Genomic DNA, 21672 nt, shown 5'->3' on the forward strand with positions numbered 1-21672 from the left:
CAAGGATGGTTTAATATATATAAACCAATAAATATAATTGATTACATAAATAGAACTATGGACAAAAATCCTTTTAGTCATCCCAGTAGATACAAAGAAGGCCTTCAACAAAATTCAGCACCCATTCATTATAAAAACACTGAAAAAACTACAGATAGAAAGAACTTACTTCAATATCACAAAGGATATATATGACAAACCCAAAGCAAACCTCATAGTGAATGGGAAAAAACTGAAAGCATTTCCTTTAACATCTGTAACAAGACAAGGATGTCCACTCTCACCACTCCTATTCAACATAATACTATAAATTCTAGTGTTACAAATCAATAACTTTGCTATACACTAATGATGAATCTGCTGAAAACCAAAATCAGGAAAACAATTTCATTCACAGTAGCCTCAAAGAAAAGAAAAGAAAAAAGAAACAAAACAAAACCTAGGAATAAATCTTACCAAGAAAGTGAAAAACCTTTATGGTAAGAACTATAGAATAGTGAAGAAAGAAATTGAAGAGACACAAGAAGATGGGATGACCTTCCATGTTCATGGATAGGCATGATTAATTTTGTTAAAATGTCCATACTACCATAAGCAATATATAGAGTTAATATCAAAATCAAATATCAATATCAAAGTCAATATCAAAATACAAATAACATTCTTCACAGAACTAGAAAAAAATGCCCTAAAATTAACTTAGAAAAATAAAAGACCCAGAATAGTCAAAGCAATCCTAATCCTAAAAAGCATCACAATATCTGACTTTAAGTTATACTAGAGAATTATAGTAACAAACACTGTACTTTGCTGGCATAAAAACACAAGACAAGTGAGACAGAATGGAAGACGTAGAGACAAACCCACACAGATACAGCCATCTATTGACAAAGATACCAAAAACTTTGGAGAAAGGACAGCCTTTATAACAAATAGTGCTGGGAAAACTGGTTATCCACATGTAGAAGAATGAGACTAGCCCCTTATTGCTCACCCTGCACACAAGCCAAGTCAAAATGGATGAAGACCTAGGAATTCAATCAGAAACTCTCAACTCCTAGAAGAAAATGTAGGTTCAACACACCAGCATATAGGTTCAGGCTTTCTCATAAGGAACCTAAAGCTCAGGAAATAATGCCAAGAGTTAAAAAATGGGATGGCATCAAATTAAAAAGCTTCTGCCCAGCCAAGGAAACAATTAAAATGCAAAGAGAGAACCTAAAGAAGTGGTAGAAAGTCTTTGCTGGCTAGTCTTCTGACAGAGAATCAATTTCCAGAATATATAAAGAACTCAAAAAATTAAACAATAAAAAAAAGAATGATCCTATTAATGAATGGACCAAATGGACCCTTCTCAAAAGAAGAAATGCAAATGGTTGACAAATAAATGAAAAAATGTTCAACATCATTAACAATGAGGGAAATGCAAATCAAAACTACTCTGAATCAGCCAAGTGCCTCTGCACCTGCCTATAATCCCAGTGGCTCAGGAGGCTAAGGCAGGAGGACTCCGAGTTCAAATCCAGCCTTAGCAATTTAGCGAGGCCCTAAGCAACTCAGCAAGACCCTGTCTCTAAATAAAATATAAAAGGGCTGGGAATGTGACTCAGTGGTTAAGTGTCCCGGGTTTAATGGCAGCCATGAAGAATACAAACAATAACAAATAATGGAGAGGATGTGGAGGAAAAATAACTTTTACACTGTAGGCAGAATGGTAAGTTAGTATAACCACTCTGGAAATCAGTATGGAGGTTCCTCAAAAGACTAGGCATGGAGCTACCATATGATCCAGCTATACCACTTTGGGTATTTATTTTAAAAAATTAAAGTCAGCATACTATAGTGATATGCATACCCATGTTTATGGTAGCATAAGTCACAATAGGCAATCTATGGAACCAGCCTAGATGTCCGTCAGTGGATGAATGGATAAAGAAAATGTGGTATATACACACACATGAACAATGGAATTTTAGCCATAAAAAAGATTGAAATTATGTCACTTGCAGGAAAATGGGTGGAATTCGAGACCATATGTTAAGTGAAATAAGCCAAACTCAAGGTTAAGGTTCACATGTTTTCTTTCATGTGGAAACTATAAATGAAAAAGGACAAGAAGGGTGTGTGTGACAGTGTATCTTATGAAAGTCTAAGGAAGATCAGTAGAGTAGAGGAAAGGGTCCAGGGGGAGGGAAGAGGGAAGGAAATGGGGAAATAAAGGGTGTTGTTATATTTTGTTCACATATGAGTAAGTAACAAACCTCATCATTATGTACAACTATAACGAATCAACAAAAAATATGGAAAAAAATAATGATATGTATTTAAGTCTTACTCTATGGGCTGGGAATATAAATCAGTGGCACAGCACTTGCCTAGCATGGGTGAGGTCCTGGGTTCCATCCCCAGTACTGCCAAAAAGGAAAGTTATTCCATGTCTTTCATGCCTTAATAACTCATTTCTTCTCATTTCTTTTTCTTTTTCTTTCTTTTTTTTTGTGGGGGGTGTCGGGGAGAAGGGAAAAGGGCGCTGGGGATTGAACCCAGGGGTGCTTTACCACTGAGTACATTCCCAGTCCTTTTTGAGACAGGGTTATACCAAATTGCTGAAGTTCTCACTAAATCGCAGAGGCTGATCTCAAACTTGTGATCCTCCTGCCATAACCTTCTAAATCACTGAGATTATAGGCATATGCTACCATACACTACCATGCCTGGTTGATAACTCATTTCTTCTCAGCATTGAATAATATTCCATAGTCTGTACCACAGTTTATCTACTAACCTAGAGGAGGGCATCTTTGACAATTATGAATAAAAGTCCTGTCTCAGCTTCCTGAGTTGCTGGCATTATAGATATGGGGCATTGTTCCCAGCAAGAGTACATTTAGTTTTGTTTAAAAATAACAACAACAACAAAAAAAAACTGTTAGTCTTCCAAAGTGTTTGTACCATTTTGCATTCCTACCAGCAGTGAATTAGTGTTCCTATTACACCAGATCCTCACCAGCATTCTGTGTTGTCTTTGTTTTGAATTTTGGACATTCTAAATCAGTGTGTGGTGGTATTCTCTAATGATATATGATGTTGAACATCTTTTTATATGTTTACTTATTGTACTTTCTTTTTTAAGATGTCTGTTAAGTCTTTTACCCATTTTTTGAAATTGAATTGCTTATTTTCTTTTTGTTGAATTTTAGAACTTTTTGTATATTTTGCATAACAGTCTTTTATCAAATAAGTTATTTGCTAATAGTTCTCTCAGTTTATGACTTCTCTTATTTTCTTAACATTGCCTTTTGCAGAGCTGAAGCTTTTAATCTTAACAAAGTCCAGCTTTTCAATTATTTCTTTCATGGACCATGCTTTTGGTGTTGTCTCTAAAGTCAATACCTTACCCAAAGTCATCTTCCAGGTTTTCTCCTGTTAATTTGTAGGCGTTTTATAGTTTTTGTCTTTCGCATTTAGTTCTCTGATTCATTTAGAGTTAATTTTTGTGTAAGTCTGTAAGATTGTTATTTGCCTTTTGTAAACTGGCATATACTTTGAATATTATATAAAATGTTATAATTTTTTAAAAAAGTTGTGCAATTTAGCAAGACCCTGTTTTAATTATTAAAAAATACATAAAATTAAAAGGGTTCAGGATGAACCTTGGGTTCAATCCCTAGTACCACCCACCAAAAATTGTTGCCTTGAAGTTTATGATATAATTTGACAATTAATCTAAATCTACTTTCAAATACCAGTATACTACTTCACCTTATGATAACAAACTTCATAAAACCAAAATATGCTTAAGTCCCCCCTCTGCTCCCTTGTGTTGTTACTGTCCTTCATTTTACTTACACACACACACACACACCTCTAACTGAATTCTTTGTTGCCATTATTATTTTGAATAAACCATTACCTGTTAAATGAATTTAGGATGACAAATAAGCAGCTAGGTACAGTGGCACATTCCAGTAATCCTGATAACTCAGGTGACTGAGGCAGGAAGATCACAAATTTGAGGCCAACCTTAGCAACTTAGCAAGACCCTATCTCAAAATAATAAAACATTAATAAACTGGGCGTGGTGACGCACCCTTGTAATCCTAGCGGCCAGGAGGCAGAGGCAAGAAGGATCACGAGTTCAAAGCCAACCTCAGCAATTTAGTGAGAACCTAAGCAATTTAATGAGACCCTGTCTTAAAATTTAAAAGGGGGAGGAACTGGGGATGTGGCTCAGTGGTTAAGGGCCCCTGGGTTCAATCTGAGGTACCAAAATAATTAATAATAATAATAGGACCAGGGATGTAGCTCAGTGGTAAAGCACCCCTGGGCTCAATCCCTCAATCCCTAGAACAAAAAAGAAAAGGGGAGACTGGGTGTGGTGGCGCACACCTGTAATCCCAGCAACTCAGGAAGCTGAGGCAGGAGGATGGCGAGTTCAAAACCAGCCTCAGCAATAGTGAGGCACTAAGCAGCTCAGTGAGACCCTGTTTTTAGATAAAATACAAAATAGGACTGGGGATGTGCTCAGTAGTTGAGTGCCCCTAAGTTCAATCCTCTGAAATCCCTCCCCACCAAAAAAAAAAAAAAAAAAAGAGGGGAGGGGAGCAGAGGGAAGTTTTATTTTACTTTCACTTCTTTTTCTTTCTTCCCTTCCATTCTCTCTCTCCCTCCCCTGTCCTGTAATTGAGCATTGAACCAGGGGCAAACTACCACTGAGCTACATTCCCAACCCTTTTTATTTATTTTTTTATGTTGAGGCAGGGTTCATTAAATTGGCCAAGCTGGCCTCAAACTTGTGATCCTCCTGTCTGCCTCCCTAGTAGCTGAGATTGCAGGCATGTGCCACTTAATCCTTTTCTGACCCTCCCTCACTCTTTATGCAAGGCTTAGTTTCTCAACCTTTTTAATTTTTCTTCTCTCTCAATTTCTTTTAACATTTCTTGAAAGGCAAGGCATCAAAATCCCTTGTTTTTAGTTTGAGAAAATGTTTCTTCTTCACTTTTAAAGAATAATTTACATAAGGTGCAGAATTTTAAGTTGGTCTTTCTTTTCTTTCTCTTTTAGCACTTTAAATAGTTCTCTGCACTGTCTTCTTGCTTACACAGTTTCCAAGGACAAGATGAATATAATTCTTGTCTATGCTCCTCTATAGGTAAAGTGTTTTTTTCCCTCCAACAACTTTCAAGAGTTTTTTTACTATATGCCTCCATATCATGTTTTCAAAATTTATTCTGCTTAGTGTTTTCTGAGTGTCCTAGATCTGTGGCTTCCTACCTGACATTAATTTTGGGAAAATTTCAATTCTTATTCCTTCAAATATTCTTCTGTTCCTGACTCTCTCTCTTCTCCTTCTTACAGTCCCATCACATGTATGTATGCCTTTTGTAGTCCACAGTTCTTGGATATTTTGCGCTTATCCACTTTTCCTTTGCTTTTCAGTTTTGAAAGTTTCTATTGTCATGTCCTCGAACTCAGAAATTCTTCCCTCAGATATGCCCAATCAGCTAATAAACCAGTCAAAAGCATTTTTCAGTTTCATTATAGTGAGGTTTTTTTTTTTTTTTTTTATCTTTAGCACTTCCTTTTGATTCTTAGACTGTCCTTGTGTTTGCATACATTATCCATCTGTTCTTGCATGCTGTTTACTCTTTCATGCAAGCCATTAGCATATTAATCATAATTTTTAAAAAAATTGTTAGCTGGGCTCAGTGGGAGGTGGGAGGTTTATGAGTTTGAGGCTAGCCTGGGAAACTTAGCCAGACCCCATCTCAAAAACAAACAAGAGAGGAGCTGTAGGACGGCTGGGGCAGCAGTGTTTTGCTGGCCCAACGACCATGGCAGTGTTTCACGACGAGGTGAAGATCGAGGACTTCCAATATGACGAGGACTCCAAAACGTATTTCTGCCCCTGCCTGTGTGGGGATAACTTTTCCATCACCAAGGAAGATTTGGAGAATGGGGAAGACGTGGCAACCTGTCCTAGCTGCTCTCTCATTATAAAAGTGATTTATGACAAAGATCAATTTATGTGTGGAGAAACAGTCCCAGCCCCTTCAACCAACAAAGAATTAGTAAAATGCTGAAGAAACCTTCAGAAATCCACATCCTGAACAGTTAAGAATGAGCCCAGATGGAAATATCAAATGCAGAGAAACTGATTTTTTTCAAGGGGACAGCTGTTTCGTGGATTGCCATTCTGTTTTCATGTGTATCTTTTCACCAACTGCTGAGTTCATCTTCAAATAGAGAAGTGAGCCCCAGACACACCATACCCAGATTTCATGTTTAGAACATTGAATTGGAAGCATACTTAATTATCCACCTGAATTTAAAGGAAGATAATTTTAAATCAGTGCTTTCTTTCCCTTAGTTATCATTTTTATACCTTAAACCTAATTCTGTATCTGATAACAGCATCATGTACCTCAGTCATTAGGATTTCTTAGTTAAAATGAGATTATATTTTTAATCAGTTTCTAAGATGGTTAAAATTAGCCCTTTCTTTGAAATTTGAATCAGCTTTATTATTCTAACTTAAAGAAAATCTATTGCTTTATCAGTACTGCACTCCGGATTCCCTCACCAAGCCAATTTCTCCAGTCTTGCCATTATTCGAATGTACATGTTCTGTTTAGCATGTCATTTGTGTTACACTTCATGCACAGAGTTCCAGTAAAGAGAAAAGATGGGCTACAGTTTCTCCATCACTACAAGTTAGTGAATAAGGAAGAAAAGTCTAAAGTGAAATGGTCAAAGAAGTGGCAATTCCTTATGTTGCTTAAAAATCATGACAAGATAAAAAAAAAAAAAAAGGAAGCAAAGTTGTTAATGAGAGGAGTTAAACATGCCAACTTAGTAAATGAATGCTTTAATTATTTTACCAGATCAGAGCAGATATTTTTGTATCTGGATTTTTGTTTATTTTTTGTTAAAGCTAATGAAATTGTAGTTCATAGAGGGGTTAATGCCAAGTCCCTGTGACTGGTGCCAGTGCTTTTAGCCTATCACAATATTGGGTCACTACTAAAAAGTAAAGCATCTACAGTGGAGAATGAACTTGAAAATGGGAGGCCTGTTCTGAGTAAATACATCCATATGGACACATCTAATAAGCCTCTATAGCATGCAACCAAACCAAACGTGCACTCCTACAGAGAAATGTTGCCATGAAGAAGAGAAATACATGAAGATAGACTACTGGTCTTCCTTTGCTAGAGTGCTGAGAGTAGCAAGAAATTAGAATCATGAGAAAATTGGAAAATTTCCATGATAAACACAACTTTGCTGCTTATATGAAAATGCACTGATAACTGGCAAGTTGTTTTGGGTGGTTCCTGTAATTAGAAAAGCATACTAGAGTATCGTGTTCTACACTGATTGATAAATGAACTACACACTCTTTGGAAGTTTAAATTAAAACAAGTGGATTTTTTTTTTTAATCCTGCAGCAGCATGGCTATATGCAGGCATTAGGTTGAGACATAATAAATCAAAATTGTATGCTAGATGTAATTGGTACATTATATGGTGTATTCATGATACAATGAGGAATCTCATTGGCTCTTTGGAACACTGTTAGCCCAGAAATAATCCACGCTCTTTGAAAAGCAAAGTGACTGCTCAGATGAACAGAGCAGGGTACAGGTTGATTCTCGTGGCAGCAACCTGCAAAGAGAAATGAACTGTTCCATGCTCATCATAGATGGTGCTAACATATAAACTTTCTCTGCTGCCAATGAACAGATAATCTTGATGTAGGTCTACTGTGAGCATAGACCAGAAAGAAAAGTTGCCCAAGTTCAAACATCCCAGGAGAAAAGAAATATAAACAGCTTTAGCAGTCAGTGATTGTTGATATACTGCAATAATAGAATGATTTTGTTTTAAAGCAACCGTGTTAAGTTTGAGAAAGAACATACCAGGAACTAATCCTATAGTAAGCAGAAAGTAAAACCAAGGTTTTTCAGGTATGACTGGAGTTCTGAGTGATGCTTGTGCCTTATTTAGCCCCACAGACATTTGTGGAGCCCCTCTGTGAACTGATTTAACCCAGTCTCTGGTTAGTTCTGGAGTCTGAGGCCAACCAGGCTGGTGGATCCCTCACCTGTACAGGTATAGGAGATGGGGTCAGAAGGTTTTCAGTTGTCAGTTCTCATTTCAGGTGTGCAAGCTTACTGGAATGGAATGGGTAATTAAAACCTTTATAAACTCAAAACTGTCTGAATCATGAATTACAGGAAATGGGAACTCCAGTTTTCATCAGTGACTTGATGCTACCACACTTCTGAGTTTGAAAATTAAGTTGGCTGTTTAAAGGATTCTGCGTATACTTTACATTCAGAAGCATTTTCTTAGCACCAAACATTTTTATAACTGTACATATTAATTTATTACCAGGATAAATTGTATTAGCATGCTAAATAAAATCTGATAATTTCAGTTCAAAAAACAAAACCAAAAAAAAACAAAAACAAAAAACAAACAAAAAGTTTCCTATCCTGATAATTTCAACATTCCTGTCATATCTGACTGTAGTTCTGATGCTTGTTCTTTTTAAACTATTTGTTGCCTTTTAGTATGCCTTGTAATTTTTTGTTGACAGGTGGATATGAATAAAATAACTACAGTAAATAGTAATTCACTTACTATTTATAAGGTGTAGGGAAAGAGGAAGTATTTTATAGTCCTGTGATTAAGTCTTCGTCTTTCATCATGTCCTCAAGCTCAGAGATTCTTCCCTCAAATGTGAACTAGTGCTTGCCAGTCTCAGTCCCCACCTTAGGTGGTAGAAAGGCTATGGGAGGCAGGTGCTGGGTATTGCCCTTTCCAACAGGTTAACACCAGTAAAATAGCCTCTTCTGAGGATAGGCCTTGTTAAGAACAGAGTAGTGACTTTTTCTCTCCTACTAGAATTATAAGGTTTTCTTCAATATTCACTGTGAAGACCTGGTAAATCTCCTGTGGATAAAACTTATGAACAAGTGGGAGACTGGCTGTGACTGGGTCTCTCTGGAGTTTTTAACTCTCATCATAGTCCACATTGAACCTTCAGCAGTTTATCAATTACAGTTGAGGTTTTCCTGGTTTGGCACTGGTTTCCATGGAAGTTTTTGCTTGTGAGTTTCTGATTCAGTAAGTTCTGATTCTGTTTCTGCCTCTCTGTCCCTCCAGTTTGGTGAGTGGTGATTTGTCCTGTAACCTCATTTTGCAGACAGATCTAAGAGTTGTTTTTTCAGTTTGTTGAGCTTTTTACTTGTTAGGACAGGGTGGCAACTCCTAACTTCTTTACATACCAGACCAGAAACTGGAATCAGTCTATTTTTATTATATGGAAACTATTCCATTGTATAACTAAACCACAAAATTTATGTATTCATTTTCTCATTAATGTCCATCTGTATCTAATTAGGAGTCAAAAACCAGACAGTAATTTGAACAGGTGAAACTATAAAACTGAAGGAGAGTATCCAAGGAAGAACAGACTTGGAAGGAGGTCTCTCTAGGATAGATTTAGACCTCTTCTGTGCCAGATATAGAGGAACTTGGGAGCCTGAAGCAGAAGGATCACAAGATGAAGGCCAGCCTGGGCAACTTAATGAGGCCCTAAGCAACTTAATGAGACCCTATCTCTAAATAAAATATAAAAAAAGGACTGGGGATGTGGCTCAGTAGTAAAGCACTCCTGGTTTCAATCCCTAGTATGCCCCCCAAAAATAAAAGAAGTTTTAAAAGGGTGAATTTTATATGTGAATTATATCTCACTTTTTAAAACTGTATGAGAGATATCCAAACCTTTAGCGATGCATTCTTAGTTGGTAAAACTGTAAGGAAATACCTGTTATAAAAATCAAGATAATGTTGACCTTAAGTGGGGAATGGATGGGGTTTTGACTGAGAAGATTATATATAGGCTTTGGAAGGTGGAACTGTTATTCTGGGTGCTATTTACACAGGTGCTTGCTATATAATTGTATTCCTTTATAACTAAACTGTGTCAGGGGAAGCAGCTGTTTCAAGGGCAATCCTCCAGTTCTTGTTTGTTGTTTCATTACAGCTTATTTCTTCGGGGTTCATGATGTCTTGCCTTTGAACTGTCTCCTCCATCCACTAAAATGCTTGATGAGTTTGAAAAGCCTACATCCTGGGCTGCTAGGTTTTCTGTCACATTTTTTTGTACTATTGAGCCACTTCTGGCTATCTTAAAGAGTTCTTCTCACTGATGTGATTTTTCTGGGGATAGAACTGGAAATGTAAGACATTAAGAAGAATTGTTTTAAATTTTTTATTTTATCTATATATATGTGGTGCTGAGAATCAAACTCAGTGCCTCACACTTGCTAGGCAAGTGCTCTACCATTGGGCTATAACTCCAGCCCTTAAATTTTTTTAAAATATTAATATTTTAACATCTTACACTCTTCCCCATGATAAAACCAAATCAAATGATTTTTATTCTGCCATAAATAGTAGCAACTTTGACCTTTTTAAGGCAAAGTAAATATTGAAGAAATAAAGGTAACATATTTTTAGGACTCAGCATCTGTAGTATGATGAAGAATTTCTGTGCTTTTTGTTCCAAGTTCCCGGACACTTCTAAAAGCTTTTGAATTTTCTGAGACTTAGTAGTGTTGCTTTGCTAATGAGGTGACTCATGGTGGGCCCCTAGGTAGTTTCCTCCTGAGGGCTGGTCACCAGAAAGACTAGCCATATAATTAGAGGGATGTGACTTTGGGCCAACCTGCCCTGCAGAAAGGGATAGTGGTCTAAGATTGAGTTTAACTATGTAATGAAATCCCAATAAAAACTCTGGACACCAAAGCTCAATAGAGCTTCCTGTTTGGTGAACACATTAATGAGTGGGAGGATGGCACTCCCTGATTCCACAAGGCGAGGACCCAGGAGTTCTACATTTCCTCCCAGACCTCACTCTCCCTACGTGTTCCTTTATAATAAAACTGTAATAATAAGTATAGTGTTTTCTTGAGCTCTGTGAGTTGATCTAGTGAACTCTTGAACCTTGGGAGACTATGAAATTCTCAATTTTATGACCAGTCAGAAGTATACGGGTCTCAGTGGCTCTGTACCCCCAAGTCTTAGGGTTAGTGTTGGAAGTAAGGCGGTCATATTGAGGACTTTGCTCTTAACCTGTGGAGTCTGCACTAAGGCTGTATGCTTGCTGTTCACCCAGTTGGAAGTTGTGTTAGAATAGATTTCAAACATCTACTGGGAACCTGGCCTGGAGGAAGGAATGCTCATTTGTTATCTTCTGGGTTGCCAGGTGGTAGGAATCCACCATGATTTCCCCTTGCATACAGAGGCTTTTTGCTAAAGATTTCAGTCTTCAGTCACATACACAATGACCTGTTTTTGCCTATATCCAGGCAACAACTGTGAAACTTGGAAACTATTTCCTTTCCTCCATGTTGGCCATATTTGGTATATAAAATGTTGAATTGTGAATCAACTCTTAAAAATTCTTCTGAGTAAATTTAAGAACCTTAAAAATTGATAAATTAAGAAATACTTATTAACACTATAATAAAGGTATAATGTATGATGGCTTTAATTCTGTAGGTGTAATCAAGGATTCAATTTAAGATTCAGAAAAAGCCTTTGATATAGAGGTGATTGTAAACTAATTCTAGATGAACACATTCGGATTTTGACCTTATGTAGTCCCTAATCACTTTTCATTTGGATTGTTGAACTTTTGGAGGTGGACACTTTTTCTAATGTATCACATTGTGCCTGTCATTCTACTAAGAATTTGTCAGTAACAACATTGTCCAAAATGGTTCTCTAAAGATGATTAATTGAAATGTAGGAGAAAATATTAAAACACTTGTATCATAAAATATAAGAATTGCATTTGGCTTTACAAATACTTAAGGTATGGGTTGACACTGGTTATTCCCATTAGCTCCATATGTCAGACTGTGTCATAAGTTGTACATGACATAGCATGAACAAAAAGTGGAGTTCCACAATACATCCTCAGTCATTCCTACCCTTCAGCATATCATAACATATTACAGTATTGCATTTTTACAATATTTTGTAATGGGCATGGAGGGGGTCTTTGAAAATGTGGTACAATAAGGAAATTAACTGGTTGTCTTGTAGCAAATTAAATTAATGGCCAAACTAAATGATGTAATATGGTTTTTAAAAATAAAATGTCCAAATTTTCTGATCTTTTCTATGCTAGCTAGTGATTTTTATAGTGTGCTATTTAAAAGATATTGGGGAAAGTTTAGAGCAAATATTCTTATCTGTCTTTTTAGAGTGAATGTGACATTTTAACATTGATTGGGAAGTGTCTACATTTAAAAAGAAAATTGTGCCACAGAGAACACATTTTGAAAGTGGAAGTTTACAAATATTTCCAATCTATTTGTGATTTTTGTTGACCAAAACATATGGTATCTATAAAAACTGATGAAACTGCTATTCTAAAACATTAGAAATAGACCATTTCTAGCCTTCCAAATGTAAGGTGAAAATATAAAACTATAATCTGTTTCTAAGAACTGCTTGTCATCATAGAAATATATCATCCTTTAAATGGAATTGAAAAACAAGTATCATGATCTAATAAATAGATTGAACAATGCACTTCTGTGGAAGCTACATGTCTCTGCAAGGTATATTTTTAATCTGTAATAAAACCAAGTCACAAAATCTAAATTTAAAAACCAAACCACAGGACTGGGGGCAAAGCTTAATGGTAGAAACTTCAACTAGCACGTGCAAGGCTCTGGGTCTGATCCCCAGTAACACGCATGCACACACACACACACAACCCCTAAGATTTCTAAAAATATTAGCCAACTTAATCACATTTCACTCTAAAGAAGAAAAAAGAATTTTGTACGATGGATAAAATATCTTAAATATTTGTTTTATTGATTTGTATTTAAACAGATTTCACTGAGACATATTATACAGTATTCAAAGTATACAGTTTGATAACAATATATGTAGATATACATCCATGAAACCATCACCACAAAGTAGTGAATGTATTTATCATCTCCCAAAGGTTTCCACTTAACCTTTTGTGACTCCTCCCAACTCTAGGCAACTACTCATCTGCTTTCTGTCACTTATAGACTAATTTGAATTTTGTAGAAATTTACCTAAGTGGAATTATATAGTTGTTTAACTATATATATATATATATATATATATATAGAGAGAGAGAGAGAGAGAGAGAGAGAGTTGTCCTTTGCATTTCCATATGAATTTTAAGATCAGATCATCAAAAAGGTTCTTTTGATTGGCATTGTAATTTGTAACTCAGAGAATTGACTTAATAATGTCAGATCTTCTGACCCTTGAGCATGGTTTATTTTTCCATTTATTTAGATCGTCTTTAATTTTTCTTGACAATGTTTTGCATAGCTTTTTACATCTTTTGTCAGATTTATCCCTAAGTGTTTCATAGTTTTAGGCAGTCCTAAATAGTAATTTTATTTTCAAATTCTGGCTATTCCTAATATGCATAACTATAATTGATTTTTGTATATTGATCTTGTATCCTGAAGCCTTGCTGACTCACTTATTGTAGTAGCTTCATTGTAGATTCTGTCAGATTGTTTACGTAAACATCCCTGTTGTCTATGAAGAAAGACAACATGCCTTATTCCACTGGCTGAATCTCCAGTAGAGTTTTGAATAGAAGATATCTTTGCTTTGTTCCTGGCTTAGAGCATTTTCATCTTTACTATTAACCATGGTATTAGCTGTAGTAATTAGTGCAGTTGCTGGATTGTGGTAAGACTGTGTTAACTTTATTAGAAACTGCTAACCTGTCTTACAAATGGCTATACCATTTTGTTTTCCTACCAACAATAACAAAAGTTTCCATTGTTCCCCATCCTCACCAGCACTGAGTATTGTCAGTTTTTATCCATGTGTATGATAAGTCATCGTTCAGTATATCTTCTTTGTGAGGTGGTTGTTCAGATCCTTTGCCCATTGTTCACTTAGGTATATTTTTTCTTATTATTGAGATTTAAGATTTTTTTTTTTTGTACACTTTGGATACAAGTCTTTTATCAGATGTGTGTTTTTACAAATTTTTTTTGTAGTCTGTGGCTTATCTTTTCCATTTGCTCAATAGTATCACTTGTAGAGCAGAATTTCTTAATTTTAATGCAGTTCAATTTGTCAATTTTTTCTTTCATTGATTGTGCTTTTGGTTTCATATCTAAAATTTCAGTGCCAAACCCAAGGTCACCTAGATTTCTGTTATCTGCTAGAAGTTTCATAGTTTTGATTTCATAGTTTTGTAGATCAATCTTACATCAGGATCATTTACACAATCCATTTTGAGTTTATTTTTGCAAAGTTTGGATTCATTTGCTTACATATCAGTATTCAGTTACTCTAGCACCATTTGTTGATAAGACTGCCTTTTCTCCATTGAATTGCCTAGTTATATTTCTGTGAGTCTGTTTCTAGCTTCTCTCCTCTGTTCCACTGCTCTGTGTTTCTGATCTTCCACTTACACCATGCTTGATTGCTGTAGCTTTATAGTGAATCTCAATATTGGGCAGTTCCACACCTCCAGCTTTATTCTTCTTCAGTATTTTGCTGGCTATTCTGACTATTTTGCCTCTCAGTATAAGCTTTAGAATCAGTTTGTCAATATTCACAATCTAGCCTGTTTGAATTTTCATTTGTATTGCATTTAATCTATAGATGAAATTGGAAAGAACTAACATTTTAGTAATATTGGATATTCCAAATCATGAACATGCAGTAATCTCTTCATTTATTTAGATCTGTATATCCTTTTTTTCAGTACTTGGGATTGACCACAGGGCACTTTACCACCAAGCTACATTCCCAGCCCATTTTTTTTTTTTTTTTTTTTTTTTTTTTTTGAGACAGGCTCTTGCTAAGTTGTCAGGTCTGGCCCCAAACTTGCAATCCTTCTGACTTAGCTTTCCAGGTTGCTGGGATTATAGGCGTGTATTACTGCACCCAACTTCAGATTTCTTGAGAGTTTTATAATATACAGCATATAGAGTCTTAAGCATATTTTGCTAGATTTATTCATGAGTATTTCATTTTTTGTTAATGATGTTGTAGTTCACCCCTCCTTTGGTACTGGGAATGGAACCCAGGAGAGCTCTACCACTGAGTTATATGCCCCTGCCCACCCTCTGCACAGTCCTTTTTAAAAATCCTTTGTTTTGAGACAGGGTCTCCCTAAGTTGCTGAGGCTAACCTCAAACTGGCTAACCTCCTGCTTCAGCCTCCTGAGTAGCTGGGATTAGGGGTATGCATCACCCTGCACAGCAATGATGTTTTTAATTTCAAATTCCAGTTGTTCACTGCTGGTATCAAAGAACACAGTTGATTTTTTTATATTAGCTTTGTATCTGCAGCCTTATCAGACTTGCTTCTTAGGTCCCTGAGCAGTATTTATTGATTCTTTAGGATGTTCTACATAGACTTCTTTAAAAAAGATAAGTTTTATTTTCACTTTTCCAATCTGTTTACCTTTTATTTTCTTGCCCTGTCTTATTTCACTAGCTGGGACTTCCAGGATGAATCATTGCCTTGTTCCCATTCTTAGAGGAAAAGTATTCAGTTTCTCATCATTAAGTGTGATGTTAGCTATATGTCTTCCTTAGATGTTCTTGAATTTCAGGACATTCTCTGTTCCTAGTTTGCTGACTTTTTATCAGAAAAGTTCTTAGTGGGTGTTAGATTTTTCTTTTAATTCTTTTTCTTTTCTTTCCTTTCTTTCTTTTCTTTTCTTTCTTTTTTTTTTTTTTTCCTTTCCCCACCCCCTGCAGCACTTAGGACTGAACTCAGGGCCTTGTGTGTGCCTCAGGGTACTCTATTACTGAGCTACATACCCGGCCCAGTCAAATGCTTTTTCTCATCACTTTTTATAATAATATGGTTTTCTTCTGTAGTCTGTTGATAGAGTAGATTGTATTAATTTTTCAATGCTAAAACGGCCTTACCATACCTGGAGTAAATTCTACTTGGTTACCATATGGTGTTTGTGGGGTTTTTTTGTTGGTTTGTTTTTGTTTGGTACTGGGGGTTGAATCCAGAGGTACTTTACCACTGAGTTACATCCCCAGTCCTTTATATTTTTTAGAGACAGGGTTCACTAAATTGCTGAGTGTCTCACTAAGTTGCTGAGACTGGCCTCAAACTTGTGAGCCTCCTTCCTTAGCCTCTCAAATTGCTGGGGTTAAAGGTATGTGCCACCAATCCTGGCAGTACATACTTTTTATGCTTTGTTAGATTTGATATTTGTAACATGTTACTGAGTTTTTAAAAATTTTTTTTCTCTGTGCCAGGAATTGAATCCAAGGCCTTGTGCATGCTAGGCAAGTACTCTACCACTGAGTTACATCACCAGCCCCTAACATTTTTTTACATCTATGTTCATAAGAAATATTGGTCTGTACTTTTCTTTTCTTATAATATTTTTATTTAATTTGGGCATTAAGATATTACTGGCCTCATAGAATGAGGTAGGAAGTATTCTTTTTATATAGTGTCAGATCTCACAGATTAAAGGTTCAGTACCCAAGAATGCCTCCCCTAGTTTAGATACCAGTTGCAAGCAACAGGTTGTTTTATCTGTGCTTCTTACTTACTGACTCTCAATTAAAGTCAGCCCCCTCCTTCGGTTTGATTAATTTTTTGAGCAGCTCACAGAACTCAGGGAAACATGTTTACCAATTTATGTTAAAGGACCTTTTAAAGGATACAAATAAGGGATGCTTTAGGTGAAATGTGGGAGAAGGAGCATGGAGCTTTTAGCCCTCTTCAGCCATGCCACCCTCTAGAAATTTCCCACCATAATCACCTGTCCAGAAGCTATCCAAGTCCTAGGTCCTGTGGGTTTGTATGGAAACTTCATTGCTCAGGCATGATTGCTAATTGCTTGGGTAGGGAAGACCAACAAGGCCTGTCTATTCAGATTCTTCTTGGCTTGTTGGGGCCACACTCCATCCTTCAGAGTATGGCTTAGGACTCCTCTAGAATGAGGAGGATCTTATAACTTACTATCAGACAAGGTAGTGTCAAAAAATTCTTATATCATCAGTTTCAAAACAGAAAGGTGGGACAAGATTAGACTTATCCAGGGGAAAAGAAATTCTGGTTCTTATGGTCTGTTTAGGGAGGTAGTTATGAGGCAGGAACCATAGACAAAAACAACAACAACAAAAAATACATATATATGTGTGTGTGTGTGTATGTATATATATATATATATATATAAAATACTACACCATTTTATAGACTTTATTGGTTTGTGGACTGTAACTCTTTGTTGTTTAGTGGTTGTATTAGCATTTGTAGGATGTGTCTCTAACCTATCACTATCTCCCTTCAAATAATATTATATCACTTGGCATAAAGTATATCTTCTGTTCTCTCTTCCTACACTTTGTTATTATTTTTAGATTTTTAATTCTCATGTTATAAATACCATACCACCATAATATTATTCTGCTTAAGCATTTATTTTTATTATTACTATTATTATTATTATCATTATTATTGGTAGTGTACTGGGGATTGAACCCAAGGTTGCTCTACCAATGAGCTACATCCCCAGATCTTTTTATTTTATTTTATTTTTCCATTTTGAGATAGGATCTCCCAAAGTCGCCCATGCTGGCTTAGAACGTGTGATCCTCCTGATTTCTTAGCCTCCTGGCTTAGCTAGGATTACACCCAGTTCATTTAATTTTTTTAAAGAGATTTGAATTTAAACAAGTAGTAATAAATAAAACCTTACATATTTTCCTATGCAGTTCACTTTTCTAGCTCTCTTCATTTTTATGTGTGTGTGTATCCTTATTTCCACCTGGTATCATTTCCCTTCTGCATAAAGGACAGTTTTTAAACTATTCTTATAGTGTGGTTGTTGAAGATATCATTTACCTTTTTTTTTTTTTTTTTTTTTAATCTGTAAAGGTTTTTAATGACTTTGAACCCTTACTACCAAAATTTGACCAAACTTTAACCTATGTTAAGGGCCCAGTCCACCATAAAATTGCTTCATTTTAGACACCAGTCACAAACTTGGGGGGTTCTCAGGCCACATACTTCTGATCAACTCTGTGTGTCACTGTTATAGATGTCTCTGAAGAAGGGTCAGATGAGTTTCCGGAAGAAAGGGGAACTTGACTCAGGACCGGTGGTGGAGTTCTTGGAAAAGAATTTCAGCACACACCAGTCAGAGATATAATAGACAGAGGTTTATTCAAGGAAGCAGAGGCACCTTCAAGGGAGAATGGGGGCTATCTCCAGAAGGAGAGACAGCAGTGTGTTGGTGTGGGCGTTAATATTCACAGAGTAGCAGGGGCTGGGCTAGAGGAGTCAGGGCAGAATTACACAATTCAGCACCAGTTTTTCCAGCACTTAACACATTGCTTCATGTTACTTTTTGAAGACCAAGGCATGGGTCAAGGGCACAGGCCTCTGGTCTAGACTGGGTTGCTCAGGATTTCCAAGGGTTCATGGGTGTTTCCTGCATTTCAGTGGTTTATGGATACATCTCTTGAGACAGTCTATCTTTCCTTTTCTGTATTCCCAAATTCCTATCTCTAATACAAATTAAACATTTCCCACTATGTCTCAGGTTCAGTAATTCACTAGAATGATTCTCTTTAAAGCTCAGGTAAGCACTATACTGACCATTACTGTTTTATTACAGTAAAAAAGATACAAATCAGGACCAGCCTAAGAAACAGATATATAGGGTCCCAAATTTGAAATTTCCATTATTCGTTCTTATAAAGTCTGAATCTCATCATCCTCCCAGCATATTGATATGTAACAGCACACAAAGATTATTAACCAAAGACGCTCACCAGGGGTTTGTATACAAGTATTTACTGGGGATTCATTGCATCTGCATGATCAATTGAACCTGATTGAACTCAGTCTTTGACCTCCTTCCCGCTTCCAGGACCTGGTGTCAAGTAGCTCAGAGTCTTAACCTGATTTGGCCAGCCCCCACCCTGAGTCCACCCTGAGCCGTCTCATTAGCATAAAGCATCTGGACCTGCCATGAATAACAAAGATACTCCTATGACTTGAATTTAGAGGCTTCATCCCTGGAACTGGGAACAGAAGCCAGTCAAATTCTTCACTCCCCCGAATATAAGAACTCTCATTTGGCAGAATTCTTTTTTTCTTTTCATAATTTAAAGATGTTACTCCACTGTCTTCTTGCATCAATTCCAATGAGAAATCTCCTGTAATCACTTTTGTTCATCTATATGTATCTTGTCCCTTTTACCCTACCCATGACTCCTTTTGGAGTTTTTTTTCATTAATTTGAGTTTTAAGCTCTTTGATTATGATGTGCAGTTCTTGTGTAGTGTTCTCTTTCTTTCCTCTCTTGAGGTGCTGGGCATTTGTGCATGCTAGTCAAATGCTTTACCACTGAGCTATACTCCCAAACTCTCTTATACTTGGGTTTCTTGGAAATTCTTAGATGTGTCTTAAATAGTTTTCATCAAATTTGAAAAATTGCTGGACAGTATTTCTTCAAATATTTCATCTGTATCTCCTCTTTTCTTCCCACTTGAAGTTGTACTACAGCTTAGTGATGCTCTATTTTTTGCCATTTTTTCCCCTTTTGGTGTTAATTATTTCTGATATATGTGTGTTTTATGTATTGCCAGCTTTCTTAAGAGCGTCAGGGAGATTCTTTGTGCCTCTGTGTATTTTCCCCTATAATCAGTACCAATCAGACCTGGTCCTGGGAAGGTTAGTCATTGTAGGATACTCAGGTCCAGGGATTTTCTTGTGGCTTTACGTGGATAGTTTGGGGAACCCACCAAGAGCAGTTAGCATTAAATGTCAAGTGTCAGGCTATGGATATAGATAGGGCAACCCTAATTAGAAAATCTAAAATGCTCCAAAAGCAAACTTTTTGAGCACCAACATGACAATTCTAAGCATTTCAGGTAAGTAATGCTCAACTTGTACTTGTTAATCTTTGAGATGACGTATCCAAAAAGCATAGGTGTTTTGTTTTGTTTATTTGCTTGCTTTCATGTTTGTTTGTTTATTTCTTAAGGCCTTAATATTTTCTGAGAAGGTCTGATCCTTATTAAGTCCTGGCTAAGGAAGCAACTACTCAAGATCACTTACTTTTCTTGTACCCAAGCAGCCTCTTGTGCCCAGCAGAGGGGAATTATCATAAGGGATTGCCCTAGATAGAGAGCATGGAAAACTCAGAGCTAATTGTATCAGTGGGATAGGTTTCCTGAAGAGGTAGGTCCTCAAGGAGAAGTAAACCTCAGTTCAGGTCACTGGAAGGGGCATAGGTTCTTGAGGTTTGCTACAGAAAGGAATTTAAGAAGAGGCCAGAATGAGAGACAAGATTAATATTATTAAGAGAAAGCAAGAAGTACACGATCTGAAAGATAGAGTGGACTGTGAGCTTTAAAGAAGATTTATGCATTGATTTATCTTAGTATGGAAAATATGTATGTGTAAAATCTATATTTTTTTGTTTTCCTTTGTGTAGTCACTTTTTAACATGTTAATCATTACCTACTGGGGGTGGGGTTTTTTTTCTTTCTTTCTTTCTTGAAAAATTTTCTTCTGAAAAATCTCTCTTGATATCCCTATCTGGGGATTTCATCAAACAATGCTATGTTTGTGTAGCATTGAGGGTTACTATGGGTATTACTTTTTATTTGTTCTTTCTGGTTTTTCATGACAGAAAGTATTTTGACATATCATATATACATGGAGTATAATTTCCCTTTTTTATGGTTGTACATGATGCGGAGTTACACTGGTCGTGTATTCATATATGAACATAGGAAAGTTATGTGTGATTCATTCTGCTGCCTTTCCCATTCTCATCCCGCTCCTTTCCCCCAACTCCCCTATGTCCAATCCAGTGAACCTTCCCTAACCCCAACCCTAACTCCTATCGTGGGTATTATTGGAAATATGACATATGTATGGAGTAATCAGAACCCAAGATTACAGAAAAATCCATTTGTTGAGCAAAGCATTTTGGGGCCTGTTTAGGCCCAATTCAGGAGATAAGTTGTTTATGGACCTGCAGGTAAGGTCTGATACTGATATTCTGCCCATGTCCTGCATGGGGAGGGAGTGGGTAATCGTCAGAGATGTGGGCTAGCTGGAAATAAAAGCTGGAAAAGTAGTATTTAAAAATAAGATAGGGATAGTAGGAACATACCTGAACATTGTAAAGGCTATTTATGCTAAGCCCATGGCCAACATCATTCTTAATGGAGAAATACATTCCCTTTAAAAAACGGAAACAAGACAGGGATGTCCTCTTTCACCACTTCTATTCAACATTGTCCTCGAAACTCTAGCCAGAGCAATTAGGCAGACTAAAGAAATTAAAGGGATACGAATAGGAAAAGAGGAACTTAAGCTGTCACTATTTGCGGATGACATGATTCTATATTTAGAGGATCCAAAAACCTCCTCCAGAAAACTTCTAGACCTCATCAATGAATTCAGCAAAATGCAGGCTATAAAATCAACACACATAAATCTACAGCATTTTTATACACAAGCGATGAAACAGCTGAAAGGGAAATAAGGAAAACAACTCCATTTGCCTCAAAAAAAATAAAATACTTGGGCATCAATCTAACCAAAGAGGTAAAAGATCTCTAC

The 21672-nt window shown here is 36.5% G+C and overlaps 2 protein-coding genes across 10 annotated transcripts in view; both read left to right on the forward strand.

Annotated features, from left to right (window-relative positions):
* MAST2 (microtubule associated serine/threonine kinase 2) overlaps window positions 1–21672 on the forward strand; it is a 265812-nt gene that overhangs the window by 195788 nt on the left and 48352 nt on the right. The window lies entirely within an intron of this gene.
* LOC306647411 (diphthamide biosynthesis protein 3-like) lies at window positions 5835–7173 on the forward strand (the record flags this gene model as incomplete). Its single annotated transcript, XM_079116769.1, has 1 exon — window positions 5835–7173. The coding sequence occupies one exon, from the start codon at window positions 5835–5837 to the stop codon at window positions 6081–6083; it is 249 nt and encodes an 82-aa protein (XP_078972895.1). The 3' UTR covers window positions 6084–7173.

Source organism: Sciurus vulgaris (assembly GCF_902686455.1).
Source record: "Sciurus vulgaris genome assembly, chromosome: 1".
NCBI lineage: Eukaryota > Metazoa > Chordata > Mammalia > Rodentia > Sciuridae > Sciurus > Sciurus vulgaris.